The sequence below is a fragment of the Sus scrofa genome, chromosome 4 (genome assembly GCF_000003025.6).
Source record: "Sus scrofa isolate TJ Tabasco breed Duroc chromosome 4, Sscrofa11.1, whole genome shotgun sequence".
Lineage (NCBI taxonomy): Eukaryota > Metazoa > Chordata > Mammalia > Artiodactyla > Suidae > Sus > Sus scrofa.
The window spans coordinates 124,062,923-124,080,770 of NC_010446.5; the positions used below are offsets into that span (position 1 = coordinate 124,062,923).

Here is a 17,848-nt window from a genome sequence, read left to right on the forward strand (position 1 = left end):
TCATATGAAACTGAGTTGTACCAGGTCTATACCATGCGCGTTACCACCTGACATCAGTGTTGTTAATCATACCAAAACCAAACAAACAAACAACACAGGGTATTTAACATGACTTATTCTAATTAATTAGTGGTGTTTTTTATTGCTTTTAAAATCTTTATATGAAAACTCTGCTCTACAATTTTGCTGACATTCAACCACAAAAGTTTCTAATTTCTCATATCCACACCTTTTTCCTTTTGAAAATCACAATGAACTCTCTTATATTTCTTTTGGTACTTATTCTCTATGATTTCCCAGAAATTTTATCTGTAAGTACCTTCAGCACTCCAGGATTATTCAGCACAGGACTGTTTATTTCAACTCGGATAATGCAGTCCAGGGCTCCCTTTCTGTATTTTGAAAACTAAGAGTGCAAATGTCATAATGTAAACCAAATAATCTGTATTAGAAGAGCACTGTATTCTAGTTCTTCCATCTGAATATGTTTATAAAACATGTATTCTTTGAAAATAATAATTTTTGTTCCTCCCTCTATAGACACTAATCTCACACTATGTTTTCACTTTCAGGGTTGCATATTTCTGTACAAGATATACATACTATTATGTGGTTAAAACTCTTCCCTTCCATAAAAGACATCCTTCAATTACCAATACTGAATTCCATGCCACCTAGGCTTAAGTATGCCAAAGAGCTTAAGTAATTTGTCTGCCACCATATATATATATATATGTATATATATATATATATATACGTATGCTAATACATAACACTCAAGGGCCACAAGCATATGCTTTTAACCATATTCCTTGTAATTTGCACTTAAAAGTATTATATCACCTGTACTATACTATATTTATCTCTGGCCAAAACACTGTTTCTGGCATAGTATTTCATTTGGGTTTTATCTATGCTTTTCTCCCTGCATCCTTCAAGCGAGGTGGCACACAACACACTGCTCTTCTATCCACCTTTGGGTGCTTAAAATTTAAGACCACAGTTAACAGAAAAGTGGGTGGTCCACACAGAACTAAAATTTCAAATCGTATTAGGAATCAAAGAAAATGATAATAGATAGATTCCAAAACCTACTAATATCTCATCGTAATGTCCAAGAGCAATCTAGTACAAACTCATTCTAAATACTTCTTCTATATAAAAACCTTAACTTTTATTTGGGGTGTCAAGTGTTAGATGTTTTTACTATCTCAAAAATGATTTAAAACATGGTAGTTTCTCAAATAGCTATACTTCAGTCTATATGATAATCTTTAAGGCACCAAATCTCAAACATGTTTAAAAAGAAACAGGATGTTTAAGATGTTTAAGAAACAGTATAGGAGTTCCCGTCGTGGTGCAGTGGTTAACGAATCCAACTAGGAACCATGAGGTCTCGGGTTCAATCCCTGCCCTTGCTCAGTGGGTTAAGGATCCAGCACTGCTGTGAGCTGTGGTATAGGTTGCAGATGCGGCTCGGATCCTGCGCTGTGGCTCTGGCGTAGGCCGGCGGCTACAGCTCCGATTCGACCCCTAGCCTGGGAACCTCCATATGCCGCGGGAGCAACCCAAAGAAATAGCAAAAAAAAAGACAAAAAAAAAAGAAAAAAAGAAACGGTATAAAGTTAGCACTATGTTCTAATATGTTCTACAAGTTTCAGCTTCTCTTCATAGCAATCCTGAAAATAATCAATTAAAAACAAGACACATGGTACATTAATGTTTCATCTTTTTGGAATGAAAGGATATATAGTTGACCCCTGAACAACAAGGGTTTGAATTACGTGAGTCCACTCATGCACAGCTCTTTTTTTCACTAAACACCTACACTACAGTAGTACACTGTGGCTGGTTGAATCTGGGGTGAAGAACTGCAGAAGGGCAGGTCAGCTCTAGTCACATAACCATTTTCAGCTGCAGAGGGTTTGTGCCCCAACCCCATGTTCTTCAAGAGTCAACTGGACTCTCTCAAACACACTCTAAAATGTCTCTGTCATATAATCTATAGTATGAATTACAAGAATCAATGTTCAAATGAACTTGAGTATTCCAACTCAATCAATACAGGCATACCTCCCTTCATCGAACCTCACTTGATTGCATGTCACAGATACTGTGTTTTTTACAAACTAAAGGGTCATGGCAACCCTGCCTCAAGCGAGTCTATCAGCACCATTTTTGCAATAGCATTATATTCAAATTAAGGTATGTATATTGGTTTTTTTTTTTTTTTTGACATGATGCTATTGCACACTTAACAGACTACGGTGTAGTGCAATTGTAACTTTTATATGCACCAGGAAATCAAACAATCCTGATTCGCTTTACTGTGATTTGCCTTTTTGTAGTGGCCTGGAACTAAAACCTGTTATCTCTGAGGTATGCCTATAATGTACATACAGTAACACACATGTTTTGAAAATACAGTTGGCCTTCAGTATCCATGGGTTCCAATGGTGAAAAATCAATCAGATATGAAGGGCCAACTATACCACATCATTTTATGTGAGGGACTAGAGTATTCTCAGATTTTGGTATCCAAAGGGGGTCTAGAATCAATCTCCCATGGGTATCATGGGACAACTGTAATTAATGTTACTTTTTAAGAAGATTTTGAATACAAGTATAAACAAAAAGAAAATTTTGTTAACCTGATTTTGAGTTAGTGACAAAATTCAACTTGCAACTCAATTTCAATTAACCAAGATTTACTACCTTAATAATTTGGAATAATACATTTTTTGTATTATTTTTGTTTCTATTACTATAAACATTTAAAAGTAAAGTAAATAAAAATCAAAGAAATATTACTAACACAAACTTTAAGTCTCTTTATCTTTAAAATCTCACTCAAAAGCCAATTACAACTACAATATTAAGATGTAAAATATTCACATAGAGAATTAAAACCTGGACTTCCATCTGTAAATAACTCTTCTGAAGATGAGATAACTAAGCTAAGAATTCTGATTTTTTTTTTAATGCAAAGAAAGCGATGAAAAGTTATTGGGAAGTCACTTGTTCTGATAATAAATTTGATGCCCACCCTCAAAATGGAAATAATCTTCAGAAAACTTTTCTGTTGTAAAGTTAAATTAATCACGTTTTTCTTAATTTTTAAATAAAAAGAGGTACACTTTTCTATTTTGACACAGAATAAGAAACTGAAATCTCTTACTTCTAAGACATTCTCTCGTTGGTTACAGAGGATAAAAATGTATCTATTGCTGAAATAAAACTTTTTCTGATATATATCAGAAGCTCAGGAGAACTGAGATACATGAAATTCATAAACTGAACTCACTTCTTTAAAAGACTAATTATGACTATTATTTTTATTTTCAGCCTCTTTAATAAACTCTAAATATTTAAGATAGCATTTTAAGCATAAAACAACTTTAGTTTTTATATGCATGTTCCCTGACAATGTGAAGTAATCAGTGCAGAATTAAATCATGTAAAATATAAAGTATACTAACAAGAACAGAGATGATCTGCATATGAAGTGCTGAAAGAACCGTAACTAGAAAGAAAGAATTTCAAATAAATGTATGAGAACATTAAATACTAAGATGACTATATGGAGTTCCTGTCGTGGCATAGCAGAAACGAATTCAAATAGGAACCATGAGGTTGCGGGTTCTATCCCTGGCCTCACTCAGTGGGTTGAGGATCCAGCATTGCTGTGAGCTGTGGCATAGTAGACTGCAGACACGGCTCAGATCTGGTGTTGCTGTGGCTCCCGGCATAGGCTGGCAGCTACAGCTCCGATTCGACCCCTAGCCTGGGAACCGCCATATGCCGTGGGTGTGGCCCTAATAAGACAAAAAATAAAAATAAAATAAATAAAATTAAAAAGGCTATAAAGAACACAATAGTCAGGTGCATACTTCTTTTTTCCATTATTAATCAGTTTATTAAAATTTATCAAGTGTACAAGTCATTCACTTGCTCTCAAATGTCATCTAAAAAAAAGAAGCTTTTAGCAGAAAACTTAACAAGAGAATTATATTCCAATTTCTAACTCAAAGTCAAAACATCTTAGCTCAACTGATTTTAAAATCTAAATATTCCAAAGGTATTTGTTTTAATTTTATGCAAATAATCTACTACTAACTTTTAAATAAATGGGCATTATGTGCTCCCTGATGCCCCATAAAACCCCAAGACGACAAAAAAAATCCTTGGTATTTTATTTGATGTAAACCTCATAAACTGCCTCATGTCTAAGAGCTACAAATTCAATAATCCTTCCTAAATTTCACATCAGTTTACATAATATTTACCTCGAAAAGTAATACATAACTAAGAGTCACACATCTAATTCCACATATTATAAAACAAATATTTTAGTTAACCTAAGAGTAGTCAATATTTGTATTTTAATAACTCTAAATAAGTGCTAAAAATAAGGTAAATATTAATGTTATTCTAGTTAGTTTCTTTTTTGTGCTACTCTGTAGATTCAAAACCTTCAATGAACATGCATTAACTTTTATACTCTTTAAAAAAAAAAAATGACTCTGTAAACCAGCATAAGTGGTTACACTTCCCAAAATGAAAAGCAAAACGAGATGCCAGAATGAGAGTGGTAATCTCCGACTCAACTCAGATAGCTTCAACTCTCCAACTACTTATTCTTCTTCTTTTTTTGGCCACACCCATACTCCCAAAAATGTGGAAGTTCCCAGGCCAGGGATCACGCCTGCACCAGAGCAGCAACCTAAGCCTTATCCTTAACCAGGATAAAGTGACAAAGCCAGATCCTTAACCAACTGTGCCACAAGGTAACCCCTTTAACTTGTTATTCTAACTCTGCTTCTGGGTCTCACTATTTCTGAAAGTCAAAGATATATATAAGGGAATACCAACAAGAGAGGAAAGAAGACTGCTGGTTACATCTCTAAATTTATAGAAAACTCAGACAAAAAGAAAGAGAAATCATAAGTAAGATACCCTCCCTTCTATTTTTTTTTTCCTTTTTTTTTGCTTTTTAGGGCCGTACCCATGGTATATGGGATCAAATCGGAGCTATAGCCACCAGCACAGCAATGCAGGATCCAAGCCACATCTGCACCCTACACCACCGCAACGCTGGATCCTTAACCCACTGAGCGAGGCAGGGGTCAAACCTGCAACCTTAAGGTTACCAGTCAGATTCATTTCTGCTGCACCACAACAGGAACTTCCCTCCCTTCTATCTTTAACTATAGTGATTTTTCACTTCAGAAAATGGAAAAATCCAGTACATTACTTCCTTCTACATTTTTTCCCCCCTCAAGTCAACAGTCAACAGGAAATGAGGGCTGATCCTGACAGCCTTACCAAAATTATTTCTCCCTAACTAAAAGTAAAACGCTACTTTAGATGTATGGCTTACATAAGTGTCTTAGTAGCTTTTAAGAAACACAAAAAAACCAAAAAAGACATCAAGTAGCTAATGAAGTTAGCTCTAAAACTACCTACCTCTCCAGGGTGCAATCTATCCCAGTTTTCATTAATGTATGTCATAAGCTCAAGTTCAGAATCAAAGTATTTCTTCTTGTGAATAACACTTAGGTTGTAAAGGCATAGGTGTGCTATATCTACCCTGGAATCCAAAAAAAAAAAAATCAAAATATACAAAAGCAATGTTTTTTGTTACTGTTTAAAAATTACACAGTATTTTCACAAACCCAGCAATTAAAAAAATCCAAAGTGAAGTATTCAGGCAAACAGAGCGTTAATATCATAAGTCATATGCACAATAAATCATTACATATGAAAAACATTAACATTTAACTTAACCTGAATACTAACTAAAAATTAAAAGATATCTGATTTCTTAAAATGCACTTAAAGAATATCTGACTTTAAGAAAAAATAACTTATAACCTAAAATTTCGTGTTTTCACTACTATATATAAGCTACAAAGTGGATCATACTTTAACAGACTTTTTTATCTGATTCAGAAGTTAAATCTTATCTTTTCCTAAAATATGTAAAACATTTAACAAAAATGTCTAAGTATGTACCATACACATTTTCAGTAAATCTCCAAAATTTTATTCATTTTACTTCCCATACCCAGCATTACTTAACTGAGGCAGAAAATTTTTTTGCATTATAAGACATTTTCTCTCTTCTACTGTATGCTATTCTGAAGACCCAAAAGGACTAGAAATTTGAGTAAGAATTTTCAAGATCTAAAAAATTTGAAAGTGACATTTTATGCCATTAGAAACTGACTGACCTTATTACTTTAGCAATAAAACTAGATATCCTTGGGGAAGACATTAGGCTTGAGGATAAATACAGGGAAAGAAAGAAAGCCAGGCATAAAAAAGGACAAATCTTTATTTAAGCCATGTAAATGTATACAGAAAGTTTCATAAAATATGGCTCTTTTTGTTCCTAATAGAAATGTCGGTACTTACCACTGTAATGGTAGACGTTTGAGGTATTCTGGTCCCGAACTGCAGACAGAGCAAATAAATGTATAAAACCTAAAGAAAAGAAAAGTACACAATGAATAATCAAGACTACATGTGAACTGGAGTTCCCGTCCTGGCTCAGCGGAAACAAATCTGCCTAGGATCTATGAGGACGCAGATTTGATCCCTGGCCTTGCTCAGCGGGTTAAGATCTGGCGTTGCTGTGAGCTGTGGTGTAGGTCACAGATGTAGCTCGGATATGGGATTGCTGTGGCTGTGGTGTAGGCCAGTGGCTACAGCTCCGATTTGACCTCTAGCCTGGGAACCTCCATATGCTGCAGGGCCACCTAAAAAGCAAAAAAAAAAAAAAAAAAAAAAAAAAAAGAGTACATATAATCATTTAATTAAAATATTCAGCAAATGCGTACCCTACAATTGACATAAGGGCTGACATACAAAGTCAAAATATAATCTCAATCATGACACTATCATTTAAAGAATTTCTTTCCCAGTAATGACAAATAATTAAATAGTTTGTATCTGGGAGGGGAAGAAGCACTATTTTTTAACCATTAAAGACTTTCAGAGTTCACACAGATTTCTGCACAGGAAGAGTTTGCAAGTGGCATGTGTGGACTAAGAACTGCAATGGCTGTTTCCACGTTCATTGCTCAGAATAATCTGGTAAAATAAGCCCAGAGGAGACAAACTGACCTTCCTAAGGTCAGAAAGATAATAAGTGACATAAGCTAAGATTTAAAACCCAGGGTCTGGAGTTCTCATTGTGGCTCAATGGGTTAAGAACCCAACACAGTGTCCATGAGGATGCGAGTTCGATCCCTGGCTTCACACAGTGGGTCAAGGATCCAGTATTGCTGCAAACTGGATGCAACCCAGATTTGATATTGTTGATTTGACCTCTAGCACAGGAACTTTCATATGCAGGCATAAAAAGACAAAATAATAAAAATAAAACCCAAGGTTTTTGATGTCATATTTAGTGCTCTCTCTGCAGGTTTTCTTCCTAGAACTCTATTTCACATTCTTCTAATCCAAAAAACATCAGATCAACCTCTAGAAATACTTTAGACCTAAGGTATAAATTGTGTGCATCAACATTTTGTGGCCTTTTCCAATTTTCTGTCACAGGATTCCTTTAAGATTTTTTAAGAGAAAGTACCAATGAGAATACTTCAGAGTACTGCGGGGCAGTAGGAGCAAGTATAATCACTGATCAAATACTTAAGTTTTCTGTAACAATACCCAAAAACACAAAAATTATGTTTTTTAAAAATTATGTATAATTTAAGTATATTATTCAGTACTTATTTATTTTTTTTGTCTGCACTCATAGCAGGTGAAAGTTCCCAGGCCAGGAAGTGAACCCACGCCACAGCAGCAACTCAAGCCACTTGCAGTAATACCACCAGATCCTTAATCCACTGAGCCACACAGGAACTCCATACGTGTATTATTCCATATTTTACTTCTAAGATGAACCTTTACAAATCACTATTAAAACTTTGAGAAATGTGAAAATGCAAACATACCACAATATTTTTTTTTTTTTTGTCTTTTTGCCATTTCTTGGGCCGCTTCCACGGCATATGGAGGTTCCCAGGCTAGGGGTCGAATCGGAGCTGTAGCTGCCAGCCTATGCCAGAGCCACAGCAACGCGGGATCCGAGCCGCGTCTGCGACCTATACCACAGCTCACAGCAATGCCGGATCCTTAACCCACTGAGCAAGGCCAGGGACCGAACCCACAACCTCATTGTTCCTAGTCGGATTCGTTAACCACTGCACCATGATGGGAACTCCTACCACAATTTTTTAAAAGCTAAAAAAAAAAAAAAAAAAAAATCGATAAAGCTCAAATGCTCTTCTCACCTGTCTCCAAATAGCATTGGCTTTTGAAGACATTGCACACAAGCTTCATGAAACCACTGCTTACATTTGCAGCATTGCAGCATCTTTAAATACCAGCTAGAAGGAAAAATTTAAGATTAAAATTACTACCTTTAAGAGGTAAAGTATTTAAAAAAAAAAAAAATTGACAAAAGTGACATGCAGAATATAGTTATAATTACAGTAACACATTTCTGGTATATTTATTGTCATATTTTTTCTCCCTCAAAAGGTTATTAATATTGACCATTTCATCCCTCCTCTCTTTTATTCATGAGAATTTATAAGCTCTTGAAAAGTACATCTATTATTTCTAGTCAACAAGTGCCTGGTTCCTACACTAGTAAAAGATCTTTGTCAAGCATGGGATTTTTTTTCACATTGATTGCCTCAGTGGTCTCTGATGTATAGAGCTATTTGTCCCATAAAACAAAGGATCATAGGCAACTTTATGCCTTCACTGTGTTTCTATTATTCTTGCTCATTATAATGAAAAGGAGTATAGCAATTTAATAAATTTGGTTAACATAACTATAAATCCAATCTAAGATTCTACCAGGTATAAAGGCTTTGTGACAGACTTTCTCTTTCAGATAGTTCAAGATGCCTAAAACTGAATCTTCAGCTAAGGATATCCTATCTTTTAAGTTAGTACGTGGTTTTAATATATTAATACCTTATTTGCCACCCCAAAAACACCTTTTATTCAAATAATTCTTTTGCTCAATAAGTGAGCCCCACATTAATTTTAAGCCATATACAGGCAAAGCCAAAACAACTACTACTAAGGTCTTTGATTCATCAAGACAACAAATACTATGTTCCAGGTACTCTGTTAGGTGCTAAAGTTAAAGTGCTAGCAATATCAAATAGTTCATGTAGTTATGGTAAAGAACAATGAGCAATCTGTTTCATAAAATAATGCCTATAAATTAAAATGCTAAGTATAAGTGAAAAAAGGAAAAAGATCAATATCTAGGTTCACTGTATCTTTTATAAGTGACTTAAAGAAACCAGACAGAATGCTTCTTTAATCTACAGGTGACCAAAAACTGAGAAATGCTATAGAAAGGTTAAACCACAAATAAAAATTCCATAAGATCAGAGACAAGGTAGAATGAAGAACTAAAAATTCATTCATTTATATATTCATTTATTCATGTTTTCATCACTGAATACCTTATATGTCCCAGCATTCTCCTAGACAGCCCCCTGTCTTAAGAGAAGCGCGGAGTCTGATAAGGAAGATTCAAGAACCAATAACTACAATTTAAATAGAGTTAAATGTAAAGTTATTCACTAACATTTTAAAAAATGTAGTACAAATACATGATGCACAATTTGACTTAATATCAACTTGTATGAAAAAAAGAACTAAAGATTTTATTTAACCACCTACAAACCCAAACTGAGCCAAAAGAACATGATAGGATGACCAAAGAGAGGTAATACAAACTTTCTTTGCAACAAAAACATAATATCCAGAACTCTAATAGCTTCATTATACACTGTCAGTCTAGTAGAAACACTGCATTTTCTAATCATGACACTCTATTTCAAAAGTAAGTTTATAGGATAAACAATGAGATCCTGCTGTATAGCAACAGGAACTATGTCTAGTCACTTATGATGGATCATGATAATGTGAGAAAAAGAATGTATATATGTATGTGTGACTGGGTCACCTTGCTATTCAGTAGAAAATTGACAGCACACTGTAAACCAGCTATGATGGAAAAAATAAAAATCATTTTAAAAAAAAAAAAAGAAGTTAACGATCAGTTTCTAAGGAGTTCCTGTTGCAGCACAGGAGGTTAAGAATCAGACTGCAGTGGGTTGGGTCGCTGTGGAGGCGTGCATTCGATCCCCAGTCTGGCACAGTGGGTTAAAGGATCCAGCGTTGCCACTCAAATTCAATCCCTAACCCAGGAAATTCCAAACGCCATGGGTGCAGTCAAAAAAAATTTTTTTTCAAATTTTTAAAAAAAGTAAATTTCTAAACATTCTTAGAACTCTTATTTAGCAAACATTCAATGATAAAGATGAATAAAACTACAGCTTCTAATCCCTCCCATTCTCTTTATTGATACTTTCATGCATTTACAATTCACTATCACTCACCCACCACAATCAGTAGCAAAAATAAACCAGACAATGTAAGCAATTAAAAATTAATCTAAGGGCATCAAATAAGTGTATTTACTTACTCTCCAGGGCCTCCACAATAGCAGTAACATTGCTGGACATTGGTTTTATGACCTGCATCCCATTCAAGATCTGCCACACTATAGGGTAATGTCTGCTTCATGACTTGCAATGCTTTGGCATTTGGTCCTTTCTTAAGTGCACCACCCCTCTATATTAGAGGGAAAAAGTTATTTAAAAGAGTGAAGGATAAAATTTTAAATACAATTCTACAATCTTCAAACACTTCTGAAACTTCTCAAGAATTTTCCACTCTAAATTTCTTACCATATCACAAACTGTTTGACCAATAATAACCTCTATTTTGTTGTCTTTTCTTTCAAACTACTGCCCCAATACCAAGATCACTATCATAAAATAAGTGCAAGAATAGCTGCAAGTCACTTAAGCTTCATTAGTCAAACAATAAGCAGCACCTCTTTCTACCCAGCACTGATTGCTCATTTCACTCAAATAAACTTTCAACGTACACAATCATTACGTTGATAGTGCCTTACAAATTCCATTTAGGGCATTAGCCCAAAACACTTAAAAGATACCTTTGTTGTTGTTGCAAAAACACACTGTCGACAGAGCCATTTTTCATCTGAATCAATCACACTGGAATCAATATGAGGTGTGTGACACAACTGATGATATCCTTAATATCAAAAAAAGCATAAAGCAAATTCTATTTTATTAATAAATACTGCAACATAATTTTAAGAAGCCATTTTAATATTCTTTTCCTACATTAACATATTTACAATGACGAACAAACTTATCATGACAGCTTTAAGTTACAATGTAAAGAATTTTTAATCATTCATCTCTAACAGAGGTGTTAGGTATATAACAAAACTTTTCCACAAGATTAAAAGCAATTAACATTTACCTTGGCCACACTTATCACATATAACCATTTCATTGGGAGCTTCTGAATATTCTTCTTGACATATTGTACAGACCATTTCCCCACTTCCAGTGGCTCCTAAAATATTTTAAATATACATTAAAAAGACAGTCAACATCCATTAAAAAGACAGAATTGTTCCATATAACAAAACTACTTTTTTGAGTCTGTAAGTAGCCAATGCTAGCAATGTCTGTTCACTAGATCATAAGGGTATCTTCTCAAGGCAAAGTACTGTATACAAAATACTATCTCTCTGCTCCCGATATGTGTTCTTCCCACCTTTAACTTAAGATGCCTACTATCTACATTCGTGATTGAATCTGTTTTTTGGGAGAGGACGTAATTTAAACTGCTCTCAGGCAGGATCCCCTACCACTCACTTCCAATATTCCCACTCTCCTGGGGGGTGAGCAAAGGGGATACTGGTGAACAGAACTACTCTTCAGATCACACACACATACCCATGTACATGTATTCACTCACCCTACACCGCCTAACATCATGAGACTAAAGAAAAGAGGCAAGGAAGATCTATCAATGACTCCTTTCTCTCTCGATGCAAAACATTTCTTATTTACTAATTGTAAAAAAGGTTGAACATCAATTATTTGAACTCTTGCTTCAGAAACCTGGATATATGATGTCCAGTAACAGACCCTAAACCAAATCCCACTGTAACAAAAGTTAGAGGTTCCACAGTTACTAATTACATTTTTTACCTGAATAGGTTAGGTTGTTTCTTCTTTAAATATTTCTATTCTAAAAACAATTTTATTCTGCAAAATTTAGAATATAATTTTATCACTCTAACACAATTATTTCCAATATTCTCTTATCAATTTCAATTTTATAGTTAAAATACTAACACACATGCTTTATTCACATATCAACAGTAAAAATTTAAATTCTGTGCTGTGAACCAAGCATTGTTACGCTCTTGATACATATTATTTTAACTCTCCAACTTATTAGATAAATATCCCGTTTATAGAGAAGAATTAAGGCTCAGAAAAATAAAAGTAACTAACCCAAGGACCCTCAGTCACAGAATATCAAGGTTAAGATTCAAATTCAGATGCACCAGTATCCATAGTCTCTCCATTGTGAGATGTTTCCTTCCATTAATACTATGCAATATTTCTTCCATCAAGGGAGTAACAAACCCGACTAGGATCCATGAGGATGCAGGTTCCATCCCTGTCCTCATTCAGTGGGTGAAGGATCCAGTGCTGCCATGAGCTGCGGTGTTCGTCACAGACGCGGCTCAGATCCCATGTTCACTGTGGCTGTGGTGTAGGCTAGTGGCTACAGCTCAGATTCAGCCCCTAGCCTGGAACTTTCATATGCCTCAGATGTAGTCCTAAAAAGCTAACAAGAAAAAAAAAATTTTTTTTCCATCAAAAGCATTTCACACTATAGTTTTCAAAAACTATTAACTTCTAATACCTGTATAATAGTCTATCCGGTGGAAAGAACCAAATTTGATTTACTACACCTCTATTCTTAGATATGCAGGCTACCATATTTTTTTTTCTTGTTTTTTGCATTTTTCCTTTTTTGCTTTGTTTCTTGTTCTCTCTTCTCTTCTCTCCCAGGCTTTGTTCACTTGGCTGGATATAGCATCCCCTAGTTTCTCAGTTTATGGCTCCAATCAGGAGAGTAACCAGACTGAGCCTAGACCCTCTCAGTCCAAATCTCCAACATCCTAGAAAAGGGCCAATAGCCCCAAGCTGGGGTAAGTGCCTGAAGTGACTCCCACTTAAACATATGGAATGGTGTGGGGGAAGGCAGTTCCTCAGAAAAGAGGGTGTAGAGTCAACAAACAACATGTATTCCTTCAGGAAACAATCCTGAGGAAGCAGAGAATTGCCTTTACTTATAAATCCAATATGAGTTTTTGACCATCAAGTTTAAAAAAACTTTCTTTGTAGCTTAGCAGCTTTCTATAGTCTCCCTTACTCTAAATCCAAATGACTATAAAGCCATTTCTATCTTAGATATGCCAAATTTTTTGCTGTTAAAATAAACTACAGTAAATTTTTATACATTTTATTTATGATTTATTGGAATAAACTGCTACAAATGAGTCTGCTGTATAATGAAAGCATATAAATTTTTATGCATTTAGTGCAACTGTCAAAGTAATACCTGAAATAAATATTTAAATACACTGCCACCAGCAGTGTATCATTTTCACAGAAACCATAACAGTATTAGGTATTAAGATTAAAATCTTTTTATAAATTTATTTAACAGCTTTAACATGATATCTCCCTGCTGCAATGCACACTTCTTTGTCTACTAATATGCCTATAAATTGTTGCCATTCATGTAAACTTTTAAAAAGAATCTTATTAGATGAGTGAAATTAATTAAGTTATTCTGGTATGTAACTATTAGCAGGTTCCTTACAGGAAGAAAACTACTAAAACTACACCATGCACTGAAACCTGCCACAATGCAATGCACTTGTCTGTTCTACACAAACTCCAAGTCACAAGTGTGCTATTTCCTGCGAGTTACAAAGAGTGAAATGGCCAAGGGGCTATTCTATCTAATTCTAAGGACAGTAAAAGGAGCCAGTGAGGCAAGAACAATACAGACCACTGAACTGATATACTGGATAGGACACAAGTTGGACAAGACCCCCTCACTTTCTATCTCTATGTACTACTGGCTTTCTTTTTCCTTTCTGGAAGGGAGGGAGGGAAGAAGACAGAAAAACAGACAAACCTCTATTTAACTACAGAAACCACCAAACAGTTGAAATGCTGAAAGGAACACATAGCTAACAGAAGAGGAAGAGAAGCAGTATAACATGGCTCAGCTCCACCAGAGACACATATTTACAAATTAAGGAAAAGGGATAGTTCTGTGTACAGGGGAATAAGATCTGTTCAATATCACTACTGCTGGAGACCTCCTATTCCTTTTCTCACAGATCCTTCAATTTGAGATTCAAAACATAAATTTAGTCCTTTAAATTGATCAGCCTCAAGAACTATAAACACTTTTAAGACATATTACTAGAGTAACAGCTATTGAGTTCTCCACCTAATCCCTGAGTGACATGTATAAAGACGGCAATTAGAACATGCCAATTCCTTTATACCAAAACTTTTTCATTCTCTAAGAAAAAGTAAGAGTGAAATCAAGAAATAGAACACAGCTATAACCTACCAAAAAGCCACACTGGGATTCGAATTAAAAACCCAACTGGGAGTTCCCATCGTGGCTCAGTGGCTAATGAATCCCACTGGAATCATGAGGTTTCGGGTTCGCTCCCTGGCCTTGCTCAGTGGGTTAAGGATCCCGAGTTGCTATGAGCTGTGGTGTAGGTTGCAGACGTGGCTCACATCCTGCGTTGCTGTGGCTCTGGCGTAGGCCAGCGGCTACAGCATCGATTCAACCCCTAGCCTGGGAACCTCCATATGCTGTGGGTATGGCTCTAGAAGAGGCAAAAAAAACAAAAAACAAAAAAACAAACAAACAAAAAAAAACAAAACCCAACCGATAGATACTTTAAAGAATTTATCTCTCCTTTCTACAAGAGGAAATATAAAAACACCTTAGTGCAGGCCCATTAACCCATTAAAAGGAATACCAGGAGTTCCCGTCGTGGCGCAGTGGTTAACGAATCCGACTAGGAACAATGAGGTGGCGGGTTCGATCCCTGCCCTTGCTCAGTGGGTTAACGATCCGGCGTTGCCGTGAGCTGTGGTGTAGGTTGCAGACGCGGCTCGGATCCCGCGTCGCTGTGGCTCTGGCGTAGGCTGGCAGCTACAGCTCCGATTCAACCCCTAGCCTGGGAACCTCCATATGCCGTGGGATCGGCCCAAGAAATGGCAAAAAGACAAAAAAAAAAAAAAAAAAAAAAAGGGGGAATACCAAAAGTGGGGTTTTTAGCATGCTGTTAAAATACTCAGATTGTGAATACTTATTAATATTCATAATTTTTAAATATATAAAGCACTCTCCATGAAAGATACCTGAAAAAAACACTTTTATTTAGCAGATTCAAAGGGCATTCAGCAATTACAGTTTGCAAAAATAAAAAGCATTACAAGAAACATACCTAAACCAAACCACAACATACTTGTATTCATTTTTACTTGCACCTAAATATAACCTCGTTTTCCCATCTAAACATAAAAGAGTAATTAAGCAATAATTTTAAACCACTATTATTAATGAATATTTCTAGTACTCTAAACCTATTTAATAAGTCCTAATTCCCCAAAACATCTGGCAAATAGTATGTTCTATATACATTAGCTCCCTATACCACTTTAGACTAATAGAGGAAAGTAACAGTTAAGATGAAGTCCAAAGTGTTACTTGTTTTAGTAGCTAAAAATTTTTTTTCAAAGTTCTTAGAAAGGTCCTAACAAGAATTTATACATGTGCATCAGAATGTATACATCTGCCCTCTAATCTACCAGTAATTCTTGTTCTTATGGTTTATAATACAGATTATAACTCTTTGAAGACTATGAAGAATACTGATTTAGCCTCTCCTCAAAACTGATTCTGAGTTATCCTAATACACTGTACTAAACAGACAACACTAGAAAATGACAAGCTGAAGAAAATACAGTTTTAGTGAAAATCATGTCCAAGAGAAATAGTAGCACCTGCCTGTTTGAATGTCCTTCCAGAGAACCCAGGATTTAGAACTGTCTTCAAATATGATGAAGCAGCTCTGTTTCAATATGTTTATCTGAAAAACAGAGGGAAACTTATGAAGATTTCTTTTAAAAGCAAAAAAACTAAAATTTAAATTTAAATTCAAGATTATTAAAAGTTAACTGCAAAAAAAAAAAAAAAAAAAAAAAAGATACATTAAGGAACTTGCCTTTTTGATAGTTCCAAGATAAAACAAGCCATCTGACCATCTAGCTAGGACATCCTGACCCTCTTCAAATTTACATGCTGGCTTTTTGACTTTATGTCCATCCTGTAAAGACAGCTTGGTCAAGGATGCTGGGGTCTTTTGGTTTCGGCGTAAAGGAGACCGCTTGTGGACCAGTGAATTACCTGCCCCTGTAGAGTCTCTGTTTAAGAAATAAAAAGCCATATATGAGACTAATTTCCTTATAGAGGTTATTTTATATCAATAATGTATTTCATGTATTAATCAAAAATTTTTCTTTATTAAAAATCTTAAATTTAGGGGAAAAAAAGTAACAAGTACCTCACATCACAAAAACTCCAGAAACAAAGACGTTTAAAACAAAATGGTAGCAGTTCTCAATATTCATTCATTGTTAGCCCTAAGTGGGGTCAGGATCAAGCAACCACTGCAAGGTAATATATCCAGCGCAGCTACCACCAAAATGATACCTTTAAGTTTTAAGTGGGGAGGCCATGGTCATGACCAAAGGATGCCTTAAATCTCACAGTTGGGTTTAAACTAAAAGAAGTTGCATGGCATAATTTCATAAGTACTTGATAAAGAATAAAAATGATTACGACAACAGATACACACTACTATATATAAAATGGATAAACAACAAGGACCTACTGTATTGCGCAGGTAACTATATTCTATCTTGTAACAACCTATAATGGAAAAGAATCTGGAAACAAATATATATACAAATGTGTGTGTATAAAACTGAATCATTCTACTGGACATCTAAAACACGGTAAATCAACTATACTTCAATAATTTCTTTTTTCTCTTTAGGGCCACACCTGCAGCATATGGAAGTTCCCAGGCTAGGGGTCAAATCAGAGCTGCAGCTACGTGCCTACACCACAGCCACAGCAACGCCAGATCCGAGCCACATCTGCAAACTACATCACAGCTCGCGGCAATGCCAGATCCTTAACCCACTGAGCGAGGCTAGGGATTGAACCCAAATTCTCATGGATACTAGTCAGTTTAGTAACCTGCTAAGCCACAGGGGAACTCCCTATACTTCAATAAAAATTTTTTTTAAAAGATTATGCCAGGGAGTTCCCATTGTGGCACAGCAGAAATGAATCCAATGATTCGAGATGCAGCTCGGATCCCGTGTTGCTGTGGCTATGGTATAGGCAGGCAGCTGTAGCTCCAATTTGACCTTTAGCCTGGGAACTCCCATATGCCATAGTGCAGCTCTAAAGAGGAAAAAAAGAGAAAAGAAGATTATGCCACAAGTAGTTAAAACACACCAACCAGTGACTATGGGTAACTGGGTATATTCAACTCACTGGAAGTGTTGTCGTGACCTCCTTCAGGAATCACTACTGAATAAATCCTCACTTATTGATGGGAATATGTCACACTCCCTCAAAAATGCAGACTGGGAGTTTAAAAAAAAAAAAGTTGAGACCACCAATTTCACAAAATCATACTCAAATGAGAAGCCAATTGTAATATTTACATTTTTAAGCAAATACCCCCCAAAATTACATACTCCAGAATTAACTGTAACTTTCA

The 17,848-nt window shown here is 35.5% G+C and overlaps 1 protein-coding gene across 7 annotated transcripts in view; it reads right to left on the bottom strand.

Moving 5' to 3' along the window:
* The window catches only part of MTF2 (metal response element binding transcription factor 2), a 72,855-nt gene that overhangs the window by 11,337 nt on the left and 43,670 nt on the right, over nt 1-17,848 (bottom strand). For 3 of the 7 annotated variants that reach the window (XM_005663669.3, XM_021090203.1, XM_021090206.1), the window contains 9 exons: nt 16,459-16,475; nt 16,277-16,378; nt 16,060-16,141; nt 11,401-11,496; nt 11,066-11,166; nt 10,529-10,677; nt 8,304-8,399; nt 6,418-6,486; nt 5,467-5,590 (listed from right to left, as the gene is read on the bottom strand). In XM_005663669.3, coding sequence (XP_005663726.1) covers nt 5,467-5,590; nt 6,418-6,486; nt 8,304-8,399; nt 10,529-10,677; nt 11,066-11,166; nt 11,401-11,476 — 615 coding nt within the window. In that variant the 5' untranslated portion in view covers nt 11,477-11,496; nt 16,060-16,141; nt 16,277-16,378; nt 16,459-16,475. Of the gene's footprint in view, nt 1-5,466; nt 5,591-6,417; nt 6,487-8,303; nt 8,400-10,528; nt 10,678-11,065; nt 11,167-11,400; nt 11,497-16,059; nt 16,142-16,276; nt 16,476-17,848 lie in introns of all 7 variants that reach the window. The other 4 variants (XM_003481511.4, XM_021090204.1, XM_021090205.1 and 1 more) reach the window with 2 other exon arrangements.